Source organism: Rana temporaria, chromosome 9 (assembly GCF_905171775.1).
Source record: "Rana temporaria chromosome 9, aRanTem1.1, whole genome shotgun sequence".
Classification (NCBI taxonomy): Eukaryota; Metazoa; Chordata; class Amphibia; order Anura; family Ranidae; genus Rana; species Rana temporaria.
In genome coordinates, this window is record NC_053497.1 from 6,687,391 (window position 1) to 6,701,098 (window position 13,708).

General features: G+C 50.0%; 1 protein-coding gene across 3 annotated transcripts in view; it reads left to right on the top strand.

The window, feature by feature from the left end:
- Positions 1-933: 933 nt before the first annotated feature.
- Positions 934-13,708, top strand: part of TAF7 (TATA-box binding protein associated factor 7) — a 42,806-nt gene continuing 30,031 nt past the window's right edge. For 2 of the 3 annotated variants that reach the window (XM_040322741.1, XM_040322742.1), the window contains exons 1-4: positions 935-1,004; positions 5,122-5,162; positions 11,020-11,093; positions 13,433-13,511. In XM_040322741.1, the coding sequence (XP_040178675.1) occupies positions 5,150-5,162; positions 11,020-11,093; positions 13,433-13,511 (166 nt within the window). In that variant the 5' untranslated portion in view covers positions 935-1,004; positions 5,122-5,149. Of the gene's footprint in view, positions 1,005-5,121; positions 5,163-11,019; positions 11,094-13,432; positions 13,512-13,708 lie in introns of all 3 variants that reach the window. The other variant, XM_040322743.1, reaches the window with a different exon arrangement.

Here is a 13,708-nt window from a genome sequence, read left to right on the forward strand (position 1 = left end):
AGCATTCGCCGTATCCCGGAAGAAGACCCTGTCGGCTTCACAGTGCCAACAGGTAAGATGGAAACGTCCATCGGATTAGAATCAAAAATATAAATTAACGAATTACAGCGCATCGGATGGCTTAAGGAGTGGGACACCCTGTTAGTGCGGGAGTAAAGGTAAGAGCTGTGGATTAGAGGGGGGAAAAAAAACGATATCCCGCGGAACCCCCGCTTTAAGTATAAGCTTAGTTGAGTCCGCGCTTTCCGGTAAGCCTCCCATCTTTATCCTGGTGGTGGATCTGCTACCGTATTTATTTATTTCTCCACATTTATCACGTTTGTTTGGATTTTCTGGATTTGGAATCATCATTGAGACTTATCCCTTACTTATGAATTTATTTCTGCACTTTATCATTAGTTATGAACTTTTGAACACTTGGTGTTATATTTATATGACTTTTTATATTGTTATATTTTTCACACATATTTTTAGCGCTACACTTTTTGCTGTTTCGAAGAAAGGTTTAGTGCTGGAAGACTTTTTGATAGATAAAAAGTGCATTTTATATACATCTATATTGATCAGGCCAAAATGAGGGACAAATGAGGAGGAATGAGGGACATTGCTTCAAATGAGGGACAGTCCCTCGAAATCAGGGGCAGTTGGGAGCTATGCCACCCAATCAGAGAGGGGTCTGGCTGCAAAGTTAGCTACAGAGATGGACAATAAAGTTCAGTAAAAAAAAAAAAGTCGAGGTGACATACTTCCTGTCAACATTGGAGCACCAATCCGCAGCAAGACCCCCTTTGCCCAATCAGAACACAGGCTCCGACAAGATGGCCGCCGTAACCCATAACTGAGGACACAACCTTTACTTTCTGGTAGGAGTATAACAATGTGTCCGCGATCAGGGACTCCGTCCGCCATTTTGTGTGCGTCTGTGTTCTAATTGGGCGCTGAACTCTCGCGTGTTTTTGCTGACCAGCGTTTTGTGTACATTCGAGGGAACCGACCGAGGAACGGTAAGAGTGCGGGGAGCGACCGAGAACCGGGAGCGAGGGGGTCATGTGGGAGGGTTATGTATCATGGGGGTCAGGGCGGTGTGGGGGATGGGAGGGGGTCATTACATAGAATAATGAGGGACTTTAGACTTTGCTTGCTGCATGCTTGTCCCAGTGGCACAGAAAGGCAGCCAGGAAACCAGCATTTTCCAGGAGGAAGCCCTTCCCCCTTCCTTAGCTGGGAGGGAGGATGCAGCCATATAAAAAAAAAAAAGGAGCTCCCCCCGCTTTTTACCGGTTACCGGCTCATCCACACTGAAGAGCGATTCAAACGTAGTGCTTTTCGTCCTGAGCAAAATCGAACGTTCTCTTCCATTTCCTGCCCGGGCCGAATGTTATTAAGTCATAAAAACCACAAACCACGTTAGCTCTGGCCACTGAAGAGCAAAATGCTTTAGGGATCGCTCTTCAGGGAGCATGTGGCCAGGCGGTAAGGAGGGCCTCGCATTGCCTGCTTGAAACCCTGAACCACCGCGCCCCCGGAACCACCGCGCCCCCAACCACGTGCCATTGACTTGATCGAAGGCCGTAGTGTAGCGATGGGAGACATTTCCTGACACGACTGTGATGTAAGCAACCATGGCTGCAACGTGCGCCCCCCCCCCCCCCCCCCCTGTAGCTAAAGAGTAAGGATGAGCTCCAGCGTGTTCGCATGCTACACGTGCAGAGCCCGCCAGGAAGTGAGCACGGCGCTGCGCTAATCACAGCCAGGGAGACATTTCCTGATCTCTGCAGCCGAGCTTCGGGACAATGTCTCCCTGGCTGTGATTAGCGCAGCGCCGTGCACACTTCCTGGCGGGCTCCGCACGTGTAGCATGCGAACACGCCAGAGCTCATCCTTACTAAAGAGAGGAGCAGTTGTTGGGAGGTGGTAAAAGCTTGGCTCAGCCATGGGGGGGGGGGGGAGTGAGTTTTACCACCTCCTCCACCACTAGTGTGGAAGAGCCCTAGGCCGAGGCGCCCATTGTTGTCGGGTCAGAAACGCGTAGAGAATTGTGCGCATTCCCAGGGATGCCAAGCCACGCCCACTCCAATAATTCTAACCAATCATGTTTTCCATCTGTACTCCTCATGTGAATAATGTTTATGTGAGAGATTTTCTATTTTTATTTGTTTTCTCGCTGTGAAATGTGATGTCACAAATCGTGTTTAGTAATCAATTTTGTATCAATAAATGAATTATTATTATATCAACTTATGTTGATTTTTTATGATTGTATTTCTACATCATAAATACCTTATTATAATATTGAACTGTTTACTCCGAGCCGGTTCACACCGGGGGGGGGGGGGGGGGGGGCGGGGGCCTGGGATCTGACTTGTAGTCGCGCGATTGAGGAAGTGAATGGAGCCGTCTTCATACACACTACTGAGGTCACTCCGACTTCTTCAGAGAAGGTTCCTGTACTTCAATCCGACTTCTAGGCGACCTGTACCCATTCATTTCAATGGAAGTCGCCTCAGAAGTCGGATCCCTGTCTTAACTGAAGCAACTTTCCAGGAAGAGAACAAACCCCTCCCACAGAGCTGATTGTTGTTTGATTGGCCACTGGAAAGCCTCCGGTCCTGGAGGCGACTTGAAGTTGCCTTGTAAGTTGCCTGATGATTCTTACTCAAGCCGTGCCCAAGTTGCCCCCCAAAGTCATGTTGCCCCAGTGTGAAGCGGCTCTAACATTGCTATCATGAATCGCCCCCAGGGGACGCTCCAAGTTATTTACATTCCATACATATTATCATATACACCCACATGCCTCAATTAACCACTTCCATACCGGGCACATATACCCCCCTCCTGCCCAGGTGAAATTTCAACTTCCGGCACTGCGTCGCTTTAACTGACAATTGCGCGGTCGTGCGACGTGGCTCCCAAACAAAATTGGCGTCCTTTTTTCCCCCACAAATAGCGCTTTCTTTTGGTGGTATTTGATCACCTCTGCGGTTTTTATTTTTTGCGCTATAAAACAAAAAAAGCAACAATTTTGAAAAAAAATTCAATATTTTTTACTTGTTGCTATAATAAACAGCCACATATTTTTTTTCCCAAATTTTTTTTCTCAGTTTAGGTCGATACGTATTCTTCTACATATTTTTGGTAAAAAAAAAAATAATAATAAAAAAAAAAAAAAATCGCAATAAGCGCTTACAAAATATGGGACAGAATTATTATTATTATTATTATTATTATTTTTTTTTTTTTTTTTACTAGTAATGGCGGCGATCTGCGATTTTTTTTATTGGGACTGCGACATTATGGCGGACACATCGGACACTTTTGACAAATTTTTGGCGCCATTCACATTTATACTGCGATCAGTGATATAAATATGCACTAATTACTGTATAAATGTGACTGGCAGGGAAGGGGTTAACACTAGGGGGTGAGGAAGGGGTTAAATGTGTAGCCTGGGTGTGTTCTAACTGTGGGGGGAGGGGGGTGACTGGGGGAGGTAACCGATCTGTGTCCCTATGTACAATCGAGGGACACAGATCGGTCTCCTCTGTCCCCTGGCAGGACGTGGAGCTCTGTGTTTACACCCCATCATTACACACAGAGCTCCACGTCCCTGCTCTGTCACTGCTGATCGTGGGTGCCTGGCGGACATCGCGACCGCCAGGCACGCGCATCGGCATCTCGGGGACGCGCCGGGCGCGCGCCCCCCAGTGGCCGGAGGAATCCAGGACGTCAATTGACGTCCTGTTGAGTTTCCAGAGCCACTGTGAAGCCGTCATTTTACATGCGGCCGGTATTCAAGTGGTTAAAGTCCCAACCCAACCCTACCTCTTTCTTCCCCTACCCTTAACCCTCCTCTTGCACCTCCCCTTCCTTCCTCTCCCCTTGCCCTTCCTCTTTCCCTCCCCTTCCTTTACCTTCCTCTTCCCCTTTGCCTTCCCCTCCCCTTTCCATCCATATACATTTTGGACTTTTACCCCCATACACACACTGCATGGGTGCTCAACCTGTGGCTCTCCAGCTGTTGCGAAACTACAAGTCCCATGAGGCATTGCAAGCTGTTCACAGTTACAAGCCTGACTCCCAAAGGCAGAGGCATGATGGGAATTGTAGTTTCACAACAGCTGGAGAGCCACAGGTTGATATTGGATTTTCTGCAGATTCTTGTCTTCCCTTCCCTTTCCTCTTCCCCTTCTCTTCTCCTCCCCTTTTTCCTCTTTTTCCCCTTTCCCCTCCCCTTTCCATCCCTTTCCCTCCCCTTTCCATCCCTTTCCCTCCTCGTGCCCTTCCCTTCCTCTTCCCCTCCCCATCCCTTTCCCCCTTTAACCTTCCCATCCCTCCCCTTCCTCTTCCCGTTCCCTCCCCCTACCGTTTGCCTTTCCCCCCTCCCCTCCAATCAGCTATCGCTGAGCTCCGCAGAGTGCAACTTCAGCTCTCCGCCCCTTCTGTTTGTTGAATGCTCAGACAAGCTGTATACATTTTGGACTTTGACCCCCCCCCCCCCCCTACACACTATTGGATTTTCTGCAGATTTTTTGTCTTCAGATTTACCAAAAACCCTGTAGTGTGAGAGGCCGGCCTGACTGCATACAAACAGAAAAACTCTTAAGGTTTAACCTCATATTATTAATATATGGTTTTGGTAAATCTGAAGACAAAAATCTGCAGAAAATCTAATAGTGTGTATGGGGGGGGGGGGGGTCTTTGAATGACTGTAGAAGAGAGAAGACTGGTAGGTAAACGGGTACAACTTATTTGGTTTATCTCTGTGTATCACCTGAGGCCAGTCACCTCAATGGGTACCTGGAAGCACTTTAATGCTTTTCCGAGTGGTACCAACATTGAGGGGCGTGTCTGTTCAGAGGGGAAGGTTCCGGAACACAGGTAATCTGCAACCAAGCCCTGTCCTGCCATAGACTTTGACAGGTGGCTGCTTTTACGGGGGTGGGGGGGGGAGCTGGACATTGCTCTAGTCCCCCCCCCCCCCTCCCCCCGGTGCGCAGCAGCTGAATGCCCCAATGTACGGGGGGCCTTGTAATTGTCTTATGAATTGCTGTGCCCACATATACACTATATTTATTTTACTCTCTCCAATTTTAATCATTTTATTTTCTTTTTTTTTTCCAGAGCGGTCCAAGTCACCGGGGGAATCCAAATGACGTCTACAAGTAATGTATTCTCATTCTTCAGCACTTTATTTTGGTTTAATCCCGTCAATACCGGAAACTTCCACCCCCCTTCCTGCCCAGGCCAATGTACAGCTTTCAGCGCTCTCACACTTTGAATGACAATTACTCGGTCACATAACACTGCATATGACTTTTTTATCTTTTTTTTTTTCACACGGATAGAGATTTATTTTGGTGATATTTTTGAAAGAGAAGTTTGAGATTTTTTTTTTAAAGTGGAGTTCACTCCTGTGATCCGCAGCAGAAGTGCAGCCAAATGAGGTTTACTTCTCCTTTTATTTGCCGCTGGGGTTGTTCATTTATTTATTTTTTGCTAATCTGAAAAAAGGCAAAAAAAAAATTGATTTGCTTCCGTTACAACATTTTTCAAATAAATACCGGTTATCATTCTCCTTCGCCGATAATCAGTGTAACTGTGATTCTTCTTCAGTGATGGGGACCAGAGAGGCTGCACTAATGGGCGCGGGTGAGGTGGTACTGATGCAGGCTCCTGGGGAGAGCAGATATAGTGACTGCAGGGGGTCTGCGGGCAGGGAGGGGTCCCCAGATCCTGATCCTGATTCAAAACAGTACACAGGTTTTTAACAAAGTCCTTTAATAGAAATGGCTCTGAAGGGTCTTCTTCCTCCGGTTCTTCTCTCTCCTCTGCCGGTGTCTTCTTCCTCCGGTTCTTCTCTCTCCGCTGTCGATGTCTTCTTCCTCCGGTTCTTCTCTCTCCTCTGCCGGTGTCTTCTTCCTCCGGTTCTTCTCTCTCCGCTGCCGATGTCTTCTTCCTCCGGTTATTCTCTCTTTCCGCTGCCGATGTCTTCTTCCTCCGGTTCTTCTCTCTCTCCGCTGCCGATGTCTTCTTCCTCCGGTTCTTCTCTCTCCTCTGCCGGTGTCTTCTTCCTCCGGTTCTTCTCTCTCTCCTCTGCCGGTGTCTTCTTCCTCCGGTTCTTCTCTCTCCTCTGCCGGTGTCTTCTTCCTCCGGTTCTTCTCTCTCCTCTGCCGGTGTCTTCTTCCTCCGGTTCTTCTCTCTCCGCTGCCGATGTCTTCTTCCTCCGGTTATTCTCTCTTTCCGCTGCCGATGTCTTCTTCCTCCGGGTTCTTCTCTCTCCTCTGCCGGTGTCTTCTTCCTCCGGTTATTCTCTCTCCGCTGCCAGGGTGTCTTCTTCCTCCGGTTCTTCTCTCTCCGCTGCCGATGTCTTCTTCCTCCGGTTCTTCTCTCTCTCCGCTGCCGATGTCTTCTTCCTCCGGTTCTTCTCTCTCTCCGCTGCCGATGTCTTCTTCCTCCGGTTCTTCTCTCTCCTCTGCCGGTGTCTTCTTCCTCCGGTTCTTCTCTCTCTCCTCTGCCGGTGTCTTCTTCCTCCGGTTCTTCTCTCTCCTCTGCCGGTGTCTTCTTCCTCCGGTTATTCTCTCTTTCCGCTGCCGATGTCTTCTTCCTCCGGTTCTTCTCTCTCTCCGCTGCCGATGTCTTCTTCCTCCGGTTCTTCTCTTTCCGCTGCCGGTGTCTTCTTCCTCCGGTTCTTCTCTCTTTCCGCTGTCGGTGTCTTCTTCCTCCGGTTCTTCTCTCTTCGCTGTCGATGTCTTCTTCCACCGGTTCTTCTCTCTCTCCGCTGTCGGTGTCTTCTTCCTCCGGTTCTTCTCTCTCCGCTGTCGATGTCTTCTTCCTCCGGTTCTTCTCTCTTCGCTGTCGATGTCTTCTTCCTCCGGTTCTTCTCTCTCTGCTGCGGTGTCTTCTTCCTCCGGTTCTTCTCTCTCCGCTGTCGATGTCTTCTTCCTCCGGTTCTTCTCTCTCTCCGCTGTCGATGTCTTCTTCCTCCGGTTCTTCTTCTCTCTCTCCGCTGTCGATGTCTTCTTCCTCCGGTTCTTCTCTCTCTGCTGCGGTGTCTTCTTCCTCCGGTTCTTCTCTCTCCGCTGTCGATGTCTTCTTCCTCCGGTTCTTCTCTCTCCGCTGCCGGTGTCTTCTTCCTCCGGTTCTTCTTTCTCCAGTGATGTCTTCTTCCTCCGGTTCTTCTCTCTCTGCTGCGGTGTCTTCTTCCTCCGGTTCTTCTCTCTCCGCTGTCGATGTCTTCTTCCTCCGGTTCTTCTCTCTCTCCGCTGTCGATGTCTTCTTCCTCCGGTTCTTCTTCTCTCTCTCCGCTGTCGATGTCTTCTTCCTCCGGTTCTTCTTCTCTCTCTCCGCTGTCGATGTCTTCTTCCTCCGGTTCTTCTCTCTCTGCTGCGGTGTCTTCTTCCTCCGGTTCTTCTCTCTCCGCTGTCGATGTCTTCTTCCTCCGGTTCTTCTCTCTCCGCTGCCGGTGTCTTCTTCCTCCGGTTCTTCTTTCTCCAGTGATGTCTTCTTCCTCCGGTTCTTCTCTCTCTGCTGCGGTGTCTTCTTCCTCCGGTTCTTCTCTCTCTCCGCTGTCGATGTCTTCTTCCTCCGGTTCTTCTCTCTCTCCGCTGTCGATGTCTTCTTCCTCCGGTTCTTCTTCTCTCTCTCCGCTGTCGATGTCTTCTTCCTCCGGTTCTTCTTCTCTCTCTCCGCTGTCGGTGTCTTCTTCCTCCGGTTCTTCTCTCTCCGCTGTCGATGTCTTCTCCCTCCGGTTCTTCTCTCTCCGCTGCCGGTGTCTTCTTCCTCCGGTTCTTCTCTCTCTCCGCTGTCGATGTCTTCTTCCTCCGGTTCTTCTCTCTCCGCTGTCGATGTCTTCTTCCTCCGGTTCTTCTCTCTCTCCGCTGTCGATGTCTTCTTCCTCCGGTTCTTCTCTCTCCTGTGATGTCTTCTCCCTCCGGTTCTTCTCTCTCTCCGCTGTCGATGTCTTCTCCCTCCGGTTCTTCTCTCTCTCCGCTGTCGATGTCTTCTTCCTCCGGTTCTTCTCTCTCCGCTGTCGGTGTCTTCTTCCTCCGGTTCTTCTCTCTCCTGTGATGTCTTCTTCCTCCGGTTCTTCTCTCTCCGCTGCCGATGTCTTCTTCCTCCAGTTCTTCTCTCTCCTGTGATGTCTTCTTCCTCCGGTTCTTCTCTCTCCAGTGATGTCTTCTTCTTCCGGTTCTCTCTCCTGTGGTGTCTTCTTCCTCCGGTTCTTCTCTCTCTCCGCTGTCGATGTCTTCTTCCTCCGGTTCTTCTCTCTCCGCTGTCGGTGTCTTCTTCCTCCGGTTCTTCTCTCTCCGCTGTCGGTGTCTTCTTCCTCCGGTTCTTCTCTCTCCTGTGATGTCTTCTTCCTCCGGTTCTTCTCTCTCCGCTGCCGATGTCTTCTTCCTCCGGTTCTTCTCTCTCCAGTGATGTCTTCTTCTTCCGGTTCTCTCTCCAGTGATGTCTTCTTCCTCTGGTTCTTCTCTCTCTGCTGCCAGTGTCTTCTCCCTCCGGTTCTTCTCTCTCCGCTGTTGATGTCTTCTCCCTCCGGTTCTTCTCTCTCCGCTGTTGATGTCTTCTTCCTCCGGTTCTTCTCTCTCCGCTGTCGGTGTCTTCTTCCTCCGGTTCTTCTCTCTCCGCTGCCGGTGTCTTCTTCCTCCGGTTATTCTCTCTCCGCTGCCGGTGTCTTCTTCCTCCGGTTCTTCTCTCTCTCCGCTGCCGATGTCTTCTTCCTCCGGTTCTTCTCTCTCCGCTGCTGATGTCTTCTTCCTCCGGTTCTTCTCTCTCCGCTGCCAGTGTCTTCTTCCTCCGGTTATTCTCTCTCCGCTGCCGGTGTCTTCTTCCTCCGGTTCTTCTCTCTCTCCGCTGCCGATGTCTTCTTCCTCCGGTTCTTCTCTCTCTCCGCTGCCGATGTCTTCTTCCTCCGGTTCTTCTCTCTCCTCTGTCGATGTCTTCTTCCTCCGGTTCTTCTCTCTCCGCTGCCGGTGTCTTCTTCCTCCAGTTCTTCTCTCTCCGCTGCCGGTGTCTTCTTCCTCCGGTTCTTCTCTCTCCGCTGTCGATGTCTTCTTCCTCCGGTTCTTCTCTCTCCGCTGTCGATGTCTTCTTCCTCCGGTTCTTCTCTCTCCGCTGTCGATGTCTTCTTCCTCCGGTTCTTCTCTCTCCGCAGTCGATGTCTTCTTCCTCTGGTTCTTCTTTCTCCAGTGATGTCTTCTTCCTCCGGTTCTTCTCTCTCCGCTGCCGGTGTCTTCTTCCTCCGGTTCTTCTTTCTCCAGTGATGTCTTCTTCCTCTGGTTCTTCTCTCTCCGCTGTCGGTGTCTTCTTCCTCCGGTTCTTCTCTCTCCGCTGCCGATGTCTTCTTCCTCCGGTTCTTCTCTCTCCGCTGCCGGTGTCTTCTTCCTCCGGTTCTTCTTTCTCCAGTGATGTCTTCTTCCTCCGGTTCTTCTCTCTCTGCTGCGGTGTCTTCTTCCTCCGGTTCTTCTCTCTCCGCTGTCGATGTCTTCTTCCTCCGGTTCTTCTCTCTCCGCTGCCGGTGTCTTCTTCCTCCGGTTCTTCTTTCTCCAGTGATGTCTTCTTCCTCCGGTTCTTCTCTCTCTGCTGCGGTGTCTTCTTCCTCCGGTTCTTCTCTCTCCGCTGTCGATGTCTTCTTCCTCCGGTTCTTCTCTCTCTGCTGCCAGTGTCTTCTTCCTCCGGTTCTTCTCTCTCCGCTGCCAGTGTCTTCTTCCTCCGGTTCTTCTTTCTCCAGTGATGTCTTCTTCCTCCGGTTCTTCTCTCTCTGCTGCGGTGTCTTCTTCCTCCGGTTCTTCTCTCTCCGCTGTCGATGTCTTCTTCCTCCGGTTCTTCTCTCTCCGCTGCCGGTGTCTTCTTCCTCCGGTTCTTCTCTCTCTGCTGCCGGTGTCTTCTTCCTCCGGTTCTTCTCTCTCCGCTGCCGGTGTCTTCTTCCTCCGGTTCTTCTCTCTCTGCTGCCAGTGTCTTCTTCCTCCGGTTCTTCTCTCTCTGCTGCGGTGTCTTCTTCCTCCGGTTCTTCTCTCTCCGCTGTCGATGTCTTCTTCCTCCGGTTCTTCTCTCTCTGCTGCGGTGTCTTCTTCCTCCGGTTCTTCTCTCTCCGCTGTCGATGTCTTCTTCCTCCGGTTCTTCTCTCTCCGCTGCCGGTGTCTTCTTCCTCCGGTTCTTCTCTCTCTGCTGCCAGTGTCTTCTTCCTCCGGTTCTTCTCTCTCCGCTGCCAGTGTCTTCTTCCTCCGGTTCTTCTCTCTCCGCTGCCAGTGTCTTCTTCCTCCGGTTCTTCTCTCTCCGCTGCCAGTGTCTTCTTCCTCCGGTTCTTCTCTCTCCGCTGCCAGTGTCTTCTTCCTCCGGTTCTTCTGCTGGTCTTTCTCCTGATGGCAGCGGAGAAAGAAGAACCGGAGGAGGGAGACATTGGCAGCGGAGGAACCGGAGGGAAAAGACATCACTGGAGAAGGAAGACAAGTTGGAGCTATTTCTATTAAAGGACTTTGTTAAAAACCTGTTTATTGTTTTTATTTATTTTTGACCCCTTTTTTTGGGACCCCCACACTCATTCACATAGAGGGGACCCTCCCTTGGTAAAGGGGGCATCCAGAATCTGATACGCCCCCTGCCCACAGACAAACCCCCCCCCCCCCCCCACAACCACCGCTTAGGTTTGTCAGGAAGAGACCCTTGTCCCCATCAACATGAGGACAAGATGCTTTGGGATGGAGGGGCGCATAGACCTCCCCCATGGCCTAAAGCATCAACCCCACCATGTTGAGGGCATGTAGCCTGGTATGGTCCAGGAGGGGGGTTCTCGCTCGTCCCTCCCCCCCCCTTTCCTGATCTGCCGGGCCGCATGCTCGGATACGGGTCTGGTGTGGATTTCTAGATCCTCATTGATTTATGAAGTGTATTTCTATATCTTGATCTCCATGTGTTTTCTGGGCTCGGAAAGTGATCGATAACCGCTATGGCTCTTACAGAGATCGATGTTTTTGTACATTGTAGTTAGAAATCTCTTTTTCTTTTTTTTTCCTACAGAACAGAAGACGTCGCGGAATAAGGACGACGCCCCCCATGAACTAGAAAGTCAGAGCATTCTGAGGCTTCCACCGGTACGATGGACTGATTATTGATTGTAGAAGAACTAATAGAATACGCTCAGCACAATCCCTACATATACAATCCCTACATTCTCCATATACAATCCCTCCACTCTCCATATACAATCCCTCCATTCTCCATATACAATCCCTACATTCTCCATATACAATCCCTCCACTCTCCATATACAATCCCTCCACTCTCCATATACAATCCCTCCATTCTCTATATACAATCCCTCCACTCTCCATATACAATCCCTACACTCTCCATATACAATCCCCCCCCTCTCCATATACAATCCCTCCATTCTCCATATACAATCCCTCCATTCTCCATATACAATCCCTCCATTCTCCATATACAATCCCTCCATTCTCCATATACAATCCCTCCATTCTCCATATACAATCCCTCCATTCTCTATATACAATCCCTCCACTCTCCATATACAATCCCTCCATTCTCTATATACAATCCCTCCACTCTCCATATACAATCCCTCCACTCTCTATATACAATCCCTCCATTCTCTATATACAATCCCTCCACTCTCCATATACAATCCCTCCACTCTCCTTATACAATCCCTCCACTCTCCATATACAATCCCTACACTCTCCATATACAATCCCTCCATTCTCTATATACAATCCCTCCACTCTCCATATACAATCCCTCCATTCTCTATATACAATCCCTCCACTCTCCATATACAATCCCTCCACTCTCTATATACAATCCCTCCATTCTCTATATACAATCCCTCCACTCTCCATATACAATCCCTCCACTCTCCATATACAATCCCTCCACTCTCCTTATACAATCCCTCCACTCTCCATATACAATCCCTACACTCTCCATATACAATCCCTCCACTCTCCATATACAATCCCCCTCCATTCTCCATATACAACCCCCCCCCATTCTCCATATACAACCCCCCCCCCATTCTCCATATACAATCCCCCCCCCATTCTCCATATACAACCCCCCCCCCATTCTCCATATACAATCCCCCCCCCATTCTCCATATACAATCCCCCCCCCATTCTCCATATACAATCCCCCCCCCATTCTCCATATACAATCCCTACACTCTCCATATACAATCCCTCCATTCTCCATATACAATCCCTCCATTCTCCATATACAATCCCTCCACTCTCCATATACAATCCCTCCATTCTCCATATACAATCCCTACATTCTCCATATACAATCCCTCCACTCTCCATATACAATCCCTCCACTCTCCATATACAATCCCTTCTAGATCTAAAAACTACTTAGTAAAAGGTCCTACCTGATTGGATACAAACTGATTACATAGTATAGGATGCTGCCCATATATTCAGAGCATCCAGAAAGTATTCACAGCGCTTCACTTTTTCCACATTCTGTTATTTTACAGCCACATTCCAAAATGGATTAAATTCATTATTTTCCTCAAAATTCTACAAACAATCCCCCATAATGACAACACGAAAGTCGTTTGTTTGAAATCTTTGCAAATTTATTAAAAATGGGGAAAAAAATCCCATGTACACAAGTATCGCAGTGTAAACAAGTGTCGCAGGCTCCCCCCGCGTGCACAAGTGTCGCAGGCTCCTCGCACGTACACAAGTGTCGCAGGCTCCCCCCGCGTGCACAAGTGTCGCAGGCTCCTCGCACGTACACAAGTGTCGCAGGCTCCCCCCGCGTGCACAAGTGTCGCAGGCTCCTCGCACGTACACAAGTGTCGCAGGCTCCCCCCGCGTGCACAAGTGTCGCAGGCTCCTCGCACGTACACAAGTGTCGCAGGCTCCTCCCACGTGCACAAGTGTCGCAGGCTCCTCCCACGTGCACAAGTGTCGCAGGCTCCCCCCACGTGCACAAGTGTCGCAGGCTCCCCCCACGTGCACAAGTGTCGCAGGCTCCTCCCGCGTGCACAAGTGTCGCAGGCTCCCCCCGCGTGCACAAGTGTGGCGGGCTCCCCCCCGCGTGCACAAGTGTGGCGGGCTCCCCCCCGCGTGCACAAGTGTGGCGGGCTCCCCCCCGCGTGCACAAGTGTGGCGGGCTCCCCCCCGCGTGCACAAGTGTGGCGGGCTCCCCCCCGCGTTCACAAGTGTGGCGGGCTCCCCCCCGCGTGCACAAGTGTGGCGGGCTCCCCCCCGCGTGCACAAGTGTGGCGGGCTCCCCCCCGCGTGCACAAGTGTGGCGGGCTCCCCCCACGTGCACAAGTGTCGTAGGCTCCTCCCACGTACATAAGTATCAGTCTGAAATCTTACACGAGTAATGTGAAAATTCTTCTAGTCTGTATTTTTATGAAAGTTGCTTTCATAATAATAATGATTTTGTCTTCCAGGAATACGCGTCTACGGTGAGGCGGATGGTCCAGTCCGGAAATGTCAGCACAAAAGACCGACTTTCCATCGAGTTACATCGTGAGTATTCGTAGTGAAATTCACCATTTTTACCAATATATATATATATTGGGCTAACTTTACTATTGATTTTTGTATGCATTTAGGTGTATTTTTTTTCTTTCTTTTATTGCGTTTTGAAAGGTCTTTCAAACGCAAAAAAAAAAAAAAAAAATAAACAGTAAAATTAGCCCAAATGTTTTGTATAATGTGAGAGA